The sequence below is a fragment of the Myotis yumanensis genome, unplaced genomic scaffold (assembly GCF_028538775.1).
Source record: "Myotis yumanensis isolate MYYU_CA2020_CCGP unplaced genomic scaffold, mMyoYum1.0.hap1 SCAF_8, whole genome shotgun sequence".
Lineage (NCBI taxonomy): Eukaryota > Metazoa > Chordata > Mammalia > Chiroptera > Vespertilionidae > Myotis > Myotis yumanensis.
The window spans coordinates 54,324,498-54,339,226 of record NW_027223759.1 but is presented as its reverse complement, the minus strand read 5'-3'; the positions used below and the strand labels follow the sequence as shown (position 1 = coordinate 54,339,226).

General features: G+C 43.4%; 1 protein-coding gene across 8 annotated transcripts in view; it reads right to left on the bottom strand.

Annotated features, from left to right (window-relative positions):
* Positions 1-14,729, bottom strand: part of RBMS1 (RNA binding motif single stranded interacting protein 1) — a 225,378-nt gene that overhangs the window by 132,544 nt on the left and 78,105 nt on the right. For 2 of the 8 annotated variants that reach the window (XM_070422884.1, XM_070422886.1), the window contains exon 1: positions 8,807-9,119. The exons of the other annotated variants lie outside the window; for them this stretch is intronic. In XM_070422884.1, coding sequence (XP_070278985.1) covers positions 8,807-8,875 — 69 coding nt within the window. In that variant the 5' untranslated portion in view covers positions 8,876-9,119. Of the gene's footprint in view, positions 1-8,806; positions 9,120-14,729 lie in introns of those variants that run through there. 8 annotated transcript variants of the gene reach the window in all.

The following is a 14,729-nucleotide window of genomic DNA, read 5'->3' as shown; positions in this document are numbered from 1 at the left end:
GTTAACTGGAATTATTCACATTCCCCTAATAACGCTCATGTTTTCTATGTTCAAATCTTCGCTGTGATGTTCCTTCCCCCTGAAATGTCACCTTCCATGATGCAAGTGACGATCCTGTCTGCTGAGTGAGAAATTTTGGCATCGCCTTTAAGTCCTCCTTCGACACACAGTTACAAAATCTTTTAGAGGGCACCGGTCTCTCTAGAATACTGACAAATTCTCAGAACCTCTTCCCAGGAAAGAGCTAACGTTTGCCACATTTTAATACAATTTTAGGGGCTTTCATAGACTCAAATGTCTATAAAACTTGGTTGTTCCTCATGCCCACAATGTAACTGCCTTTTCTGGGGTCTTTACCATCTCTAGCTGTTTTAACAGCTAGCTAACTGGTTTCCCTGACCAGCAACAGTGTGATCCCTGCAAGCCACCAGAAGGAAGTCTGCTCCAAAAACCACTTAACTTAGGTTACACATTCAATAATTATTTATCACAATGTTTCCGAGTCTCTGTTAAACTTTCAGTTAAACAAAAGAACATGTCCACTCCCTGGGAGTTGGTCTGATACATCTGACCTACAGAGTTAAGAATGCAGAGGAAGTAGAGGCAACGTAGTTTCTGGAATATTTGACTAGGTAGGGTTGGGTTGATCATAATTGATCTGCCAAAAGAAGATAATTGATCTTCCCAAAGGGTGATTTTTAGATAGTGCCCTGAAGTGGAGAGACAGAGGTCTTGTCTTAGAACAGAGCTGAAAGGAAATTCTAGGTAATGGGAATGGTGTGAAGATAAAAATGCGGATGTAAGAACCTGAGGGAATACAGAACAATGGGGCTGCCCATTTGCACCCAACCTACACAGCATCAAAACAATGAGACTTTAACAGATTTCTTAAGGTAGCATATCAACTGATAAAGTAAGGACCTAACAAGGCAACACAACTTTCCTTCTCTTTCTTTCACTCAACCCCCACCCCCAACTCTCCCTTCCTCCCTCCTCTCTCCTTTCACCAAAGTCTTGCAGCCTCTCTGGGGCACACCTAAAACTCCCCAGAGGCTGACAATCCCCCTGGTTACACAGTAACAACAGCTTGCAACGTGCTGACATTATCTGTACAGTACATGTCTTACAGAAACCTGCACTGCTCCAATATAAATTACAGAAGCCTGTGAGGAAGTCACCCCTCCCACGGCACTGCCCTTTCACAAAGCTGAAACTAAAAAGGAAGTATGTGATAGAGACAGTCATGAGCCTTCATATAAAATAAATCCAAAAGATTCCGACACAGGTAATAGAACGGTCTCGATTTTTTCCCCAATTTAATACAGATATTAAATGTGGGGGAATTTGTCCACAAAACAGCTACATTAAAAGAAAACAGAGACAAACATGGTAATTCCTCAATATTTTGAAGTTACTTTCCTAAAAAGTAACCGAGAATATGAAATTTCATATACTAGTATATAGCTACATTTTCCCCTCACTGGCTCATATAGATAAGCTGGTGTTCTAAAAATGTTTTTTAAAAAGCACAGGCCTGTTTAAAGTACATATAAAATAGGAAAATACTAAGTTCATAAACACAGAAACGATCCAAAATAGGTGATTTCCAAAACGGTGGCTTAGGGGTTTGCAGTAAAATAAGAACAGAAATTCCTAAGAGTAGAAGACCGCATCTCAAAGCTCAGGAAGAGAAGCAAGGGTTACCTACCTGCTACTCGCTGAGGTTCTCTATGACAGGAATCCCTTGGGTTTTCACCACAATTTTTAGACATTAAAATAATAAAATGTTCTAGATTTGTTTTTCACTACCTTTTCCTTGATAACCAAAGTACTGTGTGTTCGTTGTCTGAAGCAAGGGGTACTAGAAGGTTGAGAAAAAAATGTAAAGAATCATGAAAATAAGGCCCTTATGATTCTTCCTACCAACAGAGGGAAACATTAAAAGTTTGACATGTTTTCTTCCCATCTATTTATAATGCATTTTGAGACTATATTATTGTATTTACAATTAATAAGTACAAATAGAGGGTGGGGCAAAAGTAGATTTACAAAATCTACTTTTTTGTGAGTTTGCAAAACAGTTTACTCTTGATTATTATTAATTATTATATTATTTTCCATACAAATAACTATAAACCTACTTTTGCTTTATCCTGTATAACCATCCCTAGTTTACATTACATTACTTTGAAACTCCATATGCTTGTTTAAATGAATAAAATTAGGATGCCAATCTGTATAACACCATTCAATAAATGTTAAATAACAAGAGCTGCATTGATTCATTATTTTAATGCAGAATTTAGTTTGTTCCATTTAATTTTTCACCTTGTCCTAACTCCAGGAAAAGCTTGCTTCCGTCCTCAAGGTATATCTATCCTATTTAAAAATTTACAGTCTTTAGAATGTATTAAACAAAGCATTCTTTACAGATGCAAGTTTAAAAACAAACACCTACCGATATCCAAGGACCAAAAAGAATGTTTATTTTTCTGAGTAATGCAAACAGGGCATTCTTTGGAAACCAAATATACAAACAAGACAAAGAAAAGAATTCAGGAAGTCATTGTGCATACACTAATAATCAAATTTTCAAGCAAATTAAAAGACAGCATTTTTCACAATAAGAGTGAGCAATGCTCTTTTTTATCCTTCTCCAGTCTTGGATGGGCATAAGATAAAGAATAGAGGATTGAAAGGTGTGTGTTTTTTCCCCCTCAAAGAGAAGGCATGCTCTGCTAAGACATAAACACAGGAACTGCTGTTTTAAAATATAGTGGGATTCACTGTTATACTTCTTTTGGTTCAAATGTGGTTGAGACTCTTGTTTTCAAGCTCCAGGTCTTTGTCCTTTCGGATGCTGCCCCACTTTCTAAACATAGTCCATTCTGAGAGGCTGTCAAGGTCTCCCAGGAACACACAGAGCCTCCCAGGACCACCCGCTGCTGCCTGCTCTGTGGGGACATTAATAATAATAACACCTTAGGAGGATTAACAACAACCCTGTGGAGTGGGCACTATTATCTTTACTTAACAGAAGCTGAGGCTTAGCCAGGCCAAGTGAAAGAGCATGCAAGTGGTGGAGCCAGAACTTAAGCCAGGCGTCTTTCAATTAGATTGAGTGATAGTTTACAAAGTTAAAATGTGAAATCTGCATCACCAGCAGGGCTCAAGGGATATGCGAAGAGGCAAACTTTTAAGTGGAAAAAGTAGGAATGAAAAGGGTGACAATTATGATTTTTTTCAAAATTTTAAAAATATTTTTATTGTTTTCAGAGAGGAAGAGAGAGAGGGAGAGATAGAAACATCAATGATGAGAGAGAGAATCATTGATCAGCTGCCTCCTGCATGCCTCCCACTGGGGATAGAGCCAGAAACCTGGGCATGTGCCCTGACTGGGAATTAAACCCTGACCTCCAGTGCATAGATACATAGCATGACACTCAACCACTGAGGCACACCGGCTGGGCGATAATTATGATTTTTATAACTAGTTTTAAAAAGTAAAGTGAGTTCCCCAGACTTAGGGTTGCTGGATTATATATATATATAGTACCACATGATATTTGTGACATTAATACTAAAACACTGTTTATCTGAAATTCAATTGAAATTGGCTTTCTGTATGTTATCTGACAACCCTAAAGTAAGGGCCTTTATGAAACAAACAAAACATTAATAAATTACAGAGCTACAATTCCCAGAGCTGAAATCTGGGACGCTCTGTGTGCCACATGTCTCTGGGAGGCCAAGTCCAGGGAAGTGTAGTGAGTGGGGCTACAGCTGTTCTGGACCGAGCTTCCTTCTCTTTTTCCTGGTAGCAGACACAGCCCTTCACGCCAGAGACCTAACTTTCACCAACCAAGCCATTTAAAGTCACTGACGCAAAAACTCCTCACCCTTCTCTACTTTATGTGGATGTTATTAAGATTAAATACAACTGAGGTTTCGAGGGGATATCATATGTATCTTTAAATATTTATTGGCCAAGTGCTTTGGAAATATAGTCTCAGAAACTTGGACCAGACAGACTCTTCCCCCACTACCAAGAAAGGGCTTGAAAAGTATTACAGAATATGGTGCACCCAGTTGACAGCAGTCTCTATAACGAAGAAAATAACAAAATCAAGAACTGTGATCAAAACCTGAAGTGAAATGTAGTCAGATGCCAAAAGGGGTGCCTAGCAGAAAACCTGGATTATCACCGCTGGAGAATCCAGTACCTTTCAAATGGCTATAGACACGTATTTAAAACAGAGTTACATGAGCTCATAAACTGAATCACAAACACATGGAGATAGCCTAAGACAAAAACGGGACCTTTCTTATGCATACCAATTTAATTTTCTGCTAATTTCCACTAAACCTCCAATTTCTGTGGCTTGAGTATATTTACCTTCTTTTAAAAAAACAACAAATTGGGACTAGATCAAACAGTGTTCATTTAAATATTTCTATGCCCAACTTTAATCTTCAAACTGTAACAAACCCAATATACTACACATAAATCACTGTGAACAGAAACTGCTTGAAGAGGATTAATCAACAGCTTTGTATGTCATCCTCTTAACTGAATCACTTGAATTCTTCATGTGCAGCTACACCCAGTTAATCTTCCAGAAAGCAGCAAACTATGTAAATCTACTTAAACTGGGGAGATAAGAACTTCACTTGTCAAAAATTAGCAACATTGAACAAGTACACAAGAAAAATATACACATCCATGAAAATTCTTGCACTCACTCCTCTACCCCAAACCCTATGGTAAACCACCAGAACACATTACTTAGCAAAAAAAGGGCTTGTGACATGCCATGATTGGTTTCAATTTAGCAATAATCGTGCCTCGGATAAATTTCATTGGCTACGATACTGTGTGCCATGATTTATTATAAAAACCAAAGTATCTATACATATAAAAGCCTAAGCGACCAGACGACCGAACAACCGGTCGCTATGATGTGCACTGACCACCAGGGGGCAGGCATTCGACGCAGTAGCTGCCCCCTGGTGGTCAGTGTGCTCCCACACCCAACCTCCCGTGGCCGGCCAACCTCCTGCAGTCCCTTCTCCCTGGCTGGCCGGCCATGATTGACCCCGATAGCCAGCCAGGCTGAGGGACCCCACCCGCACACAAATTCATGCACCGGGCCTCTAGTATGACATAAACTGAGTCAACTACCTCAAAAAAGCAGTTTCAAAATGGAAGTAGGGAAACATGAAGACAGACATAACTAATAAAATAATTTTAATGGAAATTCATTTTCTATATTTAAAGGCTTTTCAGCATAAAGGCTTTTTCTTTCGAAACACATGAAAATATTTTCACAACTACGAAAGTCCTGGCAAATGGTTTTGTTTGGGTTATGGGGGTGCTGTTTTCATAGAATCAGGCTGGATTTGCTTAAGGAATTTCCTATACCTGAAAGTCACAGTCAACAAAAATAGGACATTTCTCCACTAAGACCTGAACCAACAATCTTTATCTAGATCAGGGGTCCTCAAACTTTTTAAACAGGGGGCCAGTTCACTGTCCCTCAGACCGTTGGAGGGCCGGACTGTAGTTTAAAAAAAAACTATGAACTAATTCCTATGCACACTGCACATATCTTATTTTGAAGTAAAAAAAAACAAAATGGGAACAAATACAATATTTGTATTTGCACGTGGCCCGCGGGCCGTAGCTTGAGGACCCCTGGTCTAGATACTGCTTACTGGGTTATCACTCCACTCCAAAGCTTCTCACTTTGACCTGAGACGACCAGGTTTATTTCTAATGTGTGCTGAGGCCTGTGATGCAGGAAAATCCTGTTTATCCTGGATGAGGCCAGATATCAGTGCCCCTGGATGCCCTGGATACACTACCTGGGCAGAAAGGGGATGAGCACCACCCACCTCTGCTTTAACCGAAACTGGTTGACTCCTATACATGGAAAATGTCAAGTTTTAGGAAGAAATTGTACAATCATTCAGTAGTGGCATATTCTGGCTTCAGTGCTGCTTCCAAACATCACAAACCCACTATCCATATCATCATTCATTTACATCATCCTTCACCTCCAACCTCACAGCCTCCGCCCGCGCCCCAAAAAAGGTGGGAGGAATCCCTGGACTTCGGAGACTAGAAGGGCAATGGGCAGCCCGTCTGGGCTCTGCCCGGGTTTCTACTGAGGTGTGCCCGAAAGCAGGCATTAACAGTATGGTGGTTTTAAGAGCTTGACTGCCAGGGTCCAAATCCTGGCTCTGTACTTTGGATTGTACAGACTGAGGAAGTTACTTAATCGATGCCCCAGTTTTCTAAACTGTAAAAGGGAAATATTATTATTACCTGCCTCATAGGACTGATAACTAAGTGGGTTAACCCACCAAAAGCAATGAACATAGTAACCAGCAGGCAGGAAAGTGAGTGCTCAATGATGGTTAACGACTACTATCATATATATATATATATGTATATGTATATATATATATATATATATATATATATATATATATATATATATATATATTTCAAGTGCAATTCTGAATCAGAACATTTTTCCAAAGGTAATTTTTAAGTATTCCTCACATTCAACTTTTTTCCCTCAGGTTACTTATCTGTAATCAGCTCTGAAAGCTATTTTCTGGATTAAAATTCAACTGCATTATACACCTAAAAGTTACCTATTCTTTCATCAAAATGAACACACTAACATGAATCGAAAGATGCAAGCTGAACATCACAAAACCCCTTTAAAAGGCGCTCATCAGACTTCCCATTTAGGCTAAGCGGGGTGAGATCACAAAGTCACTCCTGGTCACCAGGTCCCCGTGCGGGAAGTGTGCTTTTCCAGTGAATGGCTCAACACCAACAAAAGAAACCTTTGAGTCAAATACCACTGGTACCCGGGGTCTTGTGTCTGTATAATGCCTACACATTCATTTCTTTCTTTGCCTACAGAAAAAGAAAGTCTGTTTGTTTTCCTGATTCAGTCAGCCCTTTTAGTCTCTGAATCTGAGGAGAGCCCCATGAAAAGAAGAGCATCTTATCAGCGTGCTCCAGGCCAGCAGGCTGTCCCCCTCCACACACAAAACCTCCAGCCCCTCACAGTCCATCGCCTCACCCTCAGAGCCTTTTCCCCATTTCAGAGCCAACACCCCACCGGGTTTTGACAACAAATAAATGAACACACAAGGCCTTTACATAATTAGCCCGTCTTTTCAGGGAGAGTGAGGTGGGTGGGGGAGGAGGGTTCAGTGTAAGAATATTTACTGTAAATTGGCTCCCTTTATGAAGTTGATGTGAGTGTGCTGGACCTGAAGGCATTTATTTTAAATGAGGCCACATGAAGTTAAGAGATGCCAGTTTCTGAGTCTTGACAATTTTAGCATAGACTTCAGCCAGCTCATAATGCAGATCTTTCTTTCTTTCCTTTTTTTTGGAGAGGACTTTTCTTAAGCCAGGTAAAAGTTCCACTTACTTGGACAGCAGGGGCATACAGATCAGGGTGTGTTAACTGCCTTTTTAAGAGAAAATTAGCAAGTAAAAGAACCTAAGAACAGAAAACAATACTTTTTCTTTGACACTGTCACTATGTAACAAAATGAGCCGTACTTTCAGATATACTTATGCTAGAACATACCCCCCCCTTCCCCCCAAAAATGACTATGAGAATAAAAAGGACTAAACATGATCAACAACCCAGAGAATGCCTTCAGAAAAGCCACCAGGCATCACTGTCATCTGTCATGATCTTAACAGAGCCACGGTCTGCATGGAAAGATGCAGTTTGCTTGTATCATTATTGGGGTAATAACTTAATTGATTTGTCTCAGTGGCTAAGGATGTAGACAAGATATTTATTCTGGAAGAAAAATATCTGCAATCCTCTTTTTGTTTCCTCAACAAGCATCTTGCCCGCTGACCTCTAAATCAGTTTAACCTTTTTTTTTCTAAGCAGACCTGCACATTTTTTACATAATTTAGAGGTAGGTTTTGTTACTGCTGCTGCTGAAAGGCTCCGTGAGATCTATCACAACATGGCTTCAGTACCCTTCTTTTTAAAAACAAAGATGAAAAAAAAAGAACAAAACAAAACAAAAGGCTGTAGCTATAAGCTCCCAGCCCCACTCCCTTTTCCCAGCAGGGGATTCTGATCTAACCACTGAAGTGCCTTTGGAGTTCAATCTGTTAAAAAATGTATGAAACTGCATTAAAATAAGAAAAGGCATGTGTATGACTCAGGCTTATCCAAGTATCTCTGCAACTAGATGTCACAGGATTCCCCTGTGCTTCTGAAAACTGAAAACCTTGAGAAAGTGACAGTAGAAGTTCCTGTTTCTTTTTTAAATATACTTGGGAGGGGGGCGCGCGCGAACACACACACACACACACACACACACACACACACACACAGGTCTTCCGGGTTTCCTACGAATCAGGCAGCTTCTTTGAGGTTTCAAGGGAAGATTGTTGCAAATCCACGTTACGACTTATTACTCTACTACACACAAAGGTTTCAGAAAAGAAAAAAAAAAAACCAAACTTGTTGCAGAGCTGGGCGAAGCCCCCGGCCCGGCGCGCCCGGCTCCCGCCCCTCTCGGCCCCTTCCCCTTCCTCCCCGTCCCTCCCGGCCGGCCGACGGGGTCGAGGGCATCTCCCCGGCTAAGGTCACCGGCCCGAGCCGTCCCCGCCGGCCGCCTCCTTCGGCAACAAGGTCACCGCCCAGCCCGGTCCCTCCGAGGAGGGGAGCCGTGTCCGGCCGGGCGCTGCCGCCCTTTGTAAAGCGGAGCCGCCGGCCCCCGCGCGGCATCCCCGCCGCCTCACCTGCTTGCGGTAGGGCGTCCTGCAGTGGCTGCTGCCCCCGGGGTGGCCGCTGCTGCTGGGGAAGATCATCGCGGCGGGCGCGGGCGCGGGGCAGCCGGGCCGGGCGGGGGAGGGCGCAGGGAGGGGGCCGGCCGGGGCCGCGGCCGCTCCGGGAACTCCCTCTCGCCGCGCGGCGGCGGCCGGCGGGGGCTGCAGCTCGGCGCGCACTTCTCCGCCCTCGACCTCCCGACTCGTCTAAAAGTGCGGCGCGGCGGCGGCGGGGGACGCTCGGACGGCTCGGGCGGCCGCCGCCCTGCGTGCCATGGACGGGAGTTCGCGCGCGGAGCTGGGGCGCCGGGGACTCTCCGGGCGGCAGCGGAGGAGCAGCGCCGCCGCGTCCCCACCTCCCGTGGCCTCAACCACCGCCCCGAGAGCGCGCCGGCCGGGGGCGGGGAGGCGGCCGCGCACCGCCCCGCGCCGCGCCCGGCCCACCCGCGCCTCCCCGCTCCCGGGCCGGGCGCCGCGCCCGCAGCCCCGCCGGCCCGCCGGCCCCCGCGCGCTCCCTCCCGGGCTGGGGGCCGGGGCCCGGGCCGCGCGGGCCGGGGAGCCGCCGGCGCCCCCGCTCTGGTGCAATGGTTGGGTCTGGCTCCCCGCATGCCGCACATTCCTTGGAGGAGCCACCCCCTGCTTTTCTTTTTCCCCCCTTCTTCTCTTCGCCCGAGCACCCGAGGCAGCTCTGCACCCCTGCTCGGAGCCCCTTTTAAGGGCCTCGCTTCGGGGGTCACTCTGACACATGGGTTAGAAGCGAACTGGTCCCCGGTCTCCTCTCTTTTCTTTCGTCCTTCCAAACTGTCCTCCCACCGTCCACTCCCCCAGAAAAGGTGCGGGCAATCACTCCTACTTCGAGGAACCAACCAGCCCTCCATCAGTCCCCTGCAGATCCCCTTTCCCCCCATTCACACACTCAAATTTTAGCAGCGAAAACAGGTCTCTACTCCACAAGCCCTCAGCGCAGATACCCAGTAAAGTTCCATACTTCGTTTCTATGCTGGCGTTTGCAAGTTACCTTCAAGATGACAATATCAAAGGATGAAAATCATTTAAGGCCATTGGTTTGGTAAGCCTTCCGGAAGACTGAAACAGTATAATCCTATGTGTTAATTATTAGATGACACACAGAAACTGCAAGAAAAGAAGAAGAAAGAAGAAAGAGGAAAGAAGGAAGAAGACGACGACGACAAAAGGAGGTAGTTCCCTTTGTTTCCCAGTTGAAATCATCTCAGGTGGCTCAAGATGCCACTTCTCTGGATCACCTTTGCATTCGTGTGTCAAGCCTAGAACCTACAATGAAGAAGGCCTCTAAGACAAGTCCCCCAGGCAGAGCCCGCCTTCTCTGGAAAGGCCACTGGGACAGACTTGACACTTTCGAGTTGGCCCTTTCAAATGTATCACAGGGAAATATCGCCTCGCTAAGTTTCGCAGAGTTCTTCCTTGAATCTGGTCTCTAACACTTTCCTGGAAAGGGCCATCTGCCCTGATAATGAAAAATCCTAACTCGACTGACTGAGAAGTAAAGGCACTCAACTTCTGGCTGCCAGAAGGAAAAAAAATTAAAGTGTCCCTATGGAAACCGAGTCTTCTAGCAAAGCTGTGGCCATTCAAGGTTTTATCCAGGAGCAAGAAACTGATACTTATCCACCCTACATACCCTGCAGTGGCCTGCACACTCCCAGTTGCTCCTAATATTCTCCCACAAAAGTGATGAGAACTAGCAGGTCTCACCTAATCAAAAACAACCATAGGTATGCATATAATTCCCAATTCTTCCATAAGAAAAGGAAGCAGCGCAAAAAAAAACAACAAAGAAAAACTTATTCTGGGCACAGTACGAGGCACACAATGGTCAAGTAAGAACTTGGTAAAATTCACAGAAACGTACCTATCCTTTAAAGTGCTTTAATAAACACAGCACAGCTAACATTCCATATATATAAGCGAGAACTATTTCTTACTATTCCATGCATTTTTTAAAATATATTTTTATTGATTTCAGAGAGGAAGGGAGAGGGAAAGATAGAAACATCAATGATGAGAGAAAATCATGGATACGCTGCCTCCTGCACGCCCTACACTGGGGATCGAGCCCACAACCCGGGCATGTGCCCTTGACTGGAATCGAACCGGGGACCTTTCAGTCCGCAGGCTGACTACTCTATCCACTGAGCCAAACCAGCTAGGGCTACTCCATGCATTTATTTTTATTTTCATTTTTTTTATTGTTTAAAGTATTACAGATAGTAGAACATATGTCTCCTTTTTTCCCCCCATTGACCTTCCCCCGCCTCCCCTACCCACCCCCCCGCACATGCCCTCACACCACCCCCGCCCCCAGTGTCTTGTGTCCATTGGTTACTTGTATGCATGCATATAAGCATACTCCATGCATTTAGAGTTGTTTTGGCTGTCCCTTTGCTGTCTCCTCTCACTAGGATCCTTTATGGCACGTTATCAACCACAAGTATAAAACAAGGTTTTAGGTAGAAGTGTTCAACTCCTAGGTGCCTTTTTCTGAGAACTTCATGCCCAAGATCCCCACAGTTCAGACCTGTCATTTTTGGAGGAAATTCCACATACAACTTCAGTTGTTATTACTGGTCTCTTAGAAAACCACAACGTAAACCACAAAAGAACAGTGTAGAGTAATTTTTCTATGGCTGTGCTCTCACGTCATGATACTTTGGATACTGTGCTATTCTAGGCTGCTAAGACTTGATGCCCTCCAATAGCCTTACAACATAAGACAAAATTTAAAGTGATTAATTTTAAATTAGAATATGAAAAGAATTTAATACTAGATAATAAAATATACCAAGGATATTAAATGAATAAAGGACACTATTTTTAAGATTTAAAAAAAAAGGTATCTATCAACAAAATGTAGTGTTCTATAATGGTGAATGACATAATAGGAGAGAATACAAGCATACATTAAAAAACAAACAAAACAAAACCTAAAAACACAATGTCTACCAGCCAGGGTTCAAAAGCTTCTGACTTGCATAGGTGCTGCACTCTTAACTAAGCAAAGCAACACAAAGAAAGGGAAAGGCAGGTTTTCCACCCTCAAAGATTATAAATGTAATGAAGCAACAAAAGTTCAAATAATTCCAACATTAAGAGAAAAAGACAAATATGAAGCCATGTGTGTCTATATTATCAGTTATAGATAATCCACAAGTGCATAGTTGTAAGTAATTTCAGGGTTGGATCCCGGTGAGATTCATCTGGAAAAGTTTATTAAGCTTTGGAACAAGTCAGTTTTAAGATAAACAATGTTAGGAAACATTCTAGAGAAACTGCAAATTATGGTAAGAACTGGGGTTTTGGAGTCTCTTATACATGCTCATCCTCCTGAAAGGGAAACTGAGACTTTGCTGCCGGCGGTCCTATTTCACACTCCTCCCCCAACTCAGCTGATGGATAAAATTGTGGGAATATGACCCAAGGGCAGCGGAGCCACAGACAAGCCAGTGACCTATGACATGCCTGGGACTGAAAAAATGAGCAGAGCCAATCAGATTCTCACCCTGGGAATTTGATTCAGAAAACTCCAAGAGCTGAACCAGTTAAGAAAGGGACAGAAACAGCAAGAGTGCCGGGGGTAGAGCTGAGGTCACAAAAGCCAAAAGCATATGCAAGCCAAGGTTATGAGGAAGCAGAAACTATGAGTAAACAGGAAGCTGACTGGCAGCAAGCAGAGAGTCAAACAGATGCCAGGAGTGGTGAGCTCCTGGCCATTAGATGATGGAGGGAGCCAGAGTCCCGGGAGCTGCTTTGGCTCTTGAGACTTACAACAGCCCCTCCATGTGTATACTTAGCTCTCCCCACACCACCCGCTTCAGATAACTTCAATGAATCTGGACTCTGCAATCCAAGGAACAAAATTAAAACAGCCAAACAGATCTAGCTCCATTTTTCAGCTTCTCACTTACTAGCCATGTGGCTTTGGGCAAGCTAGTTAACCTCTCTGAGTCCCAGACTCCTCACAGATTGTCATAAGTATATACACAATCCACCAACAAAAGTGCTACACTCAACTGGCAGCTGTGATTATTGTTTTTCCAGGTTTCACTGCGGTGGTTTGTAGATTTCAGTGGGAGTACTGTGCAAATAACTGACGCTCAGTAAGTCTGGCCGACCGTCAAAGAGCAGAAGCAAGGGTGTAGCTCAAACTGACAAAAAGCAAAAAGAGCAGATTTAGGTAGGGGGAGGCCATCTGTTATTAAAAAATAAAAAAAAAGATCTGGTAAAATGTTTCAATAGCCTGGGTGCACTGAAGTTTTTCTTCTGCATTTGTTTTTGGCCCATTTCCTTTAATGAAGTTATGTGTTGGACTAGGGCCATACCTTTATGGATGTGCGAGAGTAGACGAATGAGGACAATAAGGTTGGAGCCACCAGCACCTGCAGAAGCCTGCAATCAGGTAGAGATGAGCCCTGCGACTTGCACGCGTTTGTATAGCTGGAATTTGAGAATCTGAATGTAGGAGACACTTGCTTCATAGAAACAATTTGAAAATGGGACTTTCATTTATAAACTTTCATATCTCATTTCACTTTCACAACAACCCTGTCATGTCAGAAGGGTGATTAGGCTCCATTTACAGATGAGAGGAAGTTAAGTAAGACCGACTGACCTACCCATAGAGCTAGTAAGTGGCAAGCATTAAAATCTAGACCTAGATAGGGTTAAAAGACGGCTGTCCTGTGCTCCTCCAACTCTATAATGCTGTGTCTTCAAAAAGCCTTATAAATAATGCTCTAATTCCCTGTGAGTACTTGTAACCCCTGTGGCACCCGAGTTGCTGTACACTAATAATGCAAAGACATTAAGTGCCAGCCAAGTGGTCTAGACAATTATGTGCTACGGAGTCCACAGGAGGGAGAGATCAATACAGGATATGGGCGTGGGAAGCTCAGCTGTATAAATGTTTTGTCGGAGGGACATTCAGAAAGAAGCACTGAAAACATGAACTTGAGATAGAGGGCCGGGATGAGAGAGGATGTAGATTTGGGGTGGCCACTGCTGAAATCATGGCTAATTGATATACTCCCAGAAAGAAGCAGATGATGATAAGTCAAAAGGCTAGAAGACTCCCCTTCCCCAATTCTCACACACACATTACTGAGCCCCATAGAAGAGAGAAGCCTTTGAATGAAATTACAAAGAAAATATGATGGGAAAGCTAAGCTTGGAAAGAAGAAAAAAACAAGATGGAGGCAGAGAAGATGCCCAATGAGATAATAATGGAACACCTCTATCCACAAAAAAACACCTACAGCAGGCTCTATCCTTCTGTCATTGCTACTACATTCCAGGCACCTTTTTTCATTTGGGTCACATTAAAAACAGAAAGGAATTAAGAGGAAAATTCATCCAACATTATTTCAAGTTATAATCTTTAATGAATAAAACATAACCACATAGTATTGGTTAGTGTAAGCAGTTCACACCAAAAAATCATTTACATTTGGAGTCTCTATTGCTCACCAGGCCTCTGGCTCCTAGCAAAATAGGGAGGGGGGGGGGGGGAGGAGAGAGAGAGAGAGAGAGAGAGGGAGAGAGAGGAGATGTTTTAAATTTCCCTTCTTTCCCAGTACAAAACAGAGTTGATAAAGAACTCTATTTCTAAAGTAGCAGAAATATTTTGTTATTTACTATTTTCTTTTTTTAAAAATTTATGATTCTTATTCTAGACTCAAAGGCTCCCTAGACACGTGTAAAATGAAACCACTATAATAAAACCATAGTTCTGTAGCTATAATCCTAGAAGGTATATAGAAAACATAACATAGACATATACTGATGACTTTTACCAGAAGCAATATTCTAGTAATTCCTAAATCGACCCTGATGAACAAAAAAGAAGAAATGGGCTTTACCC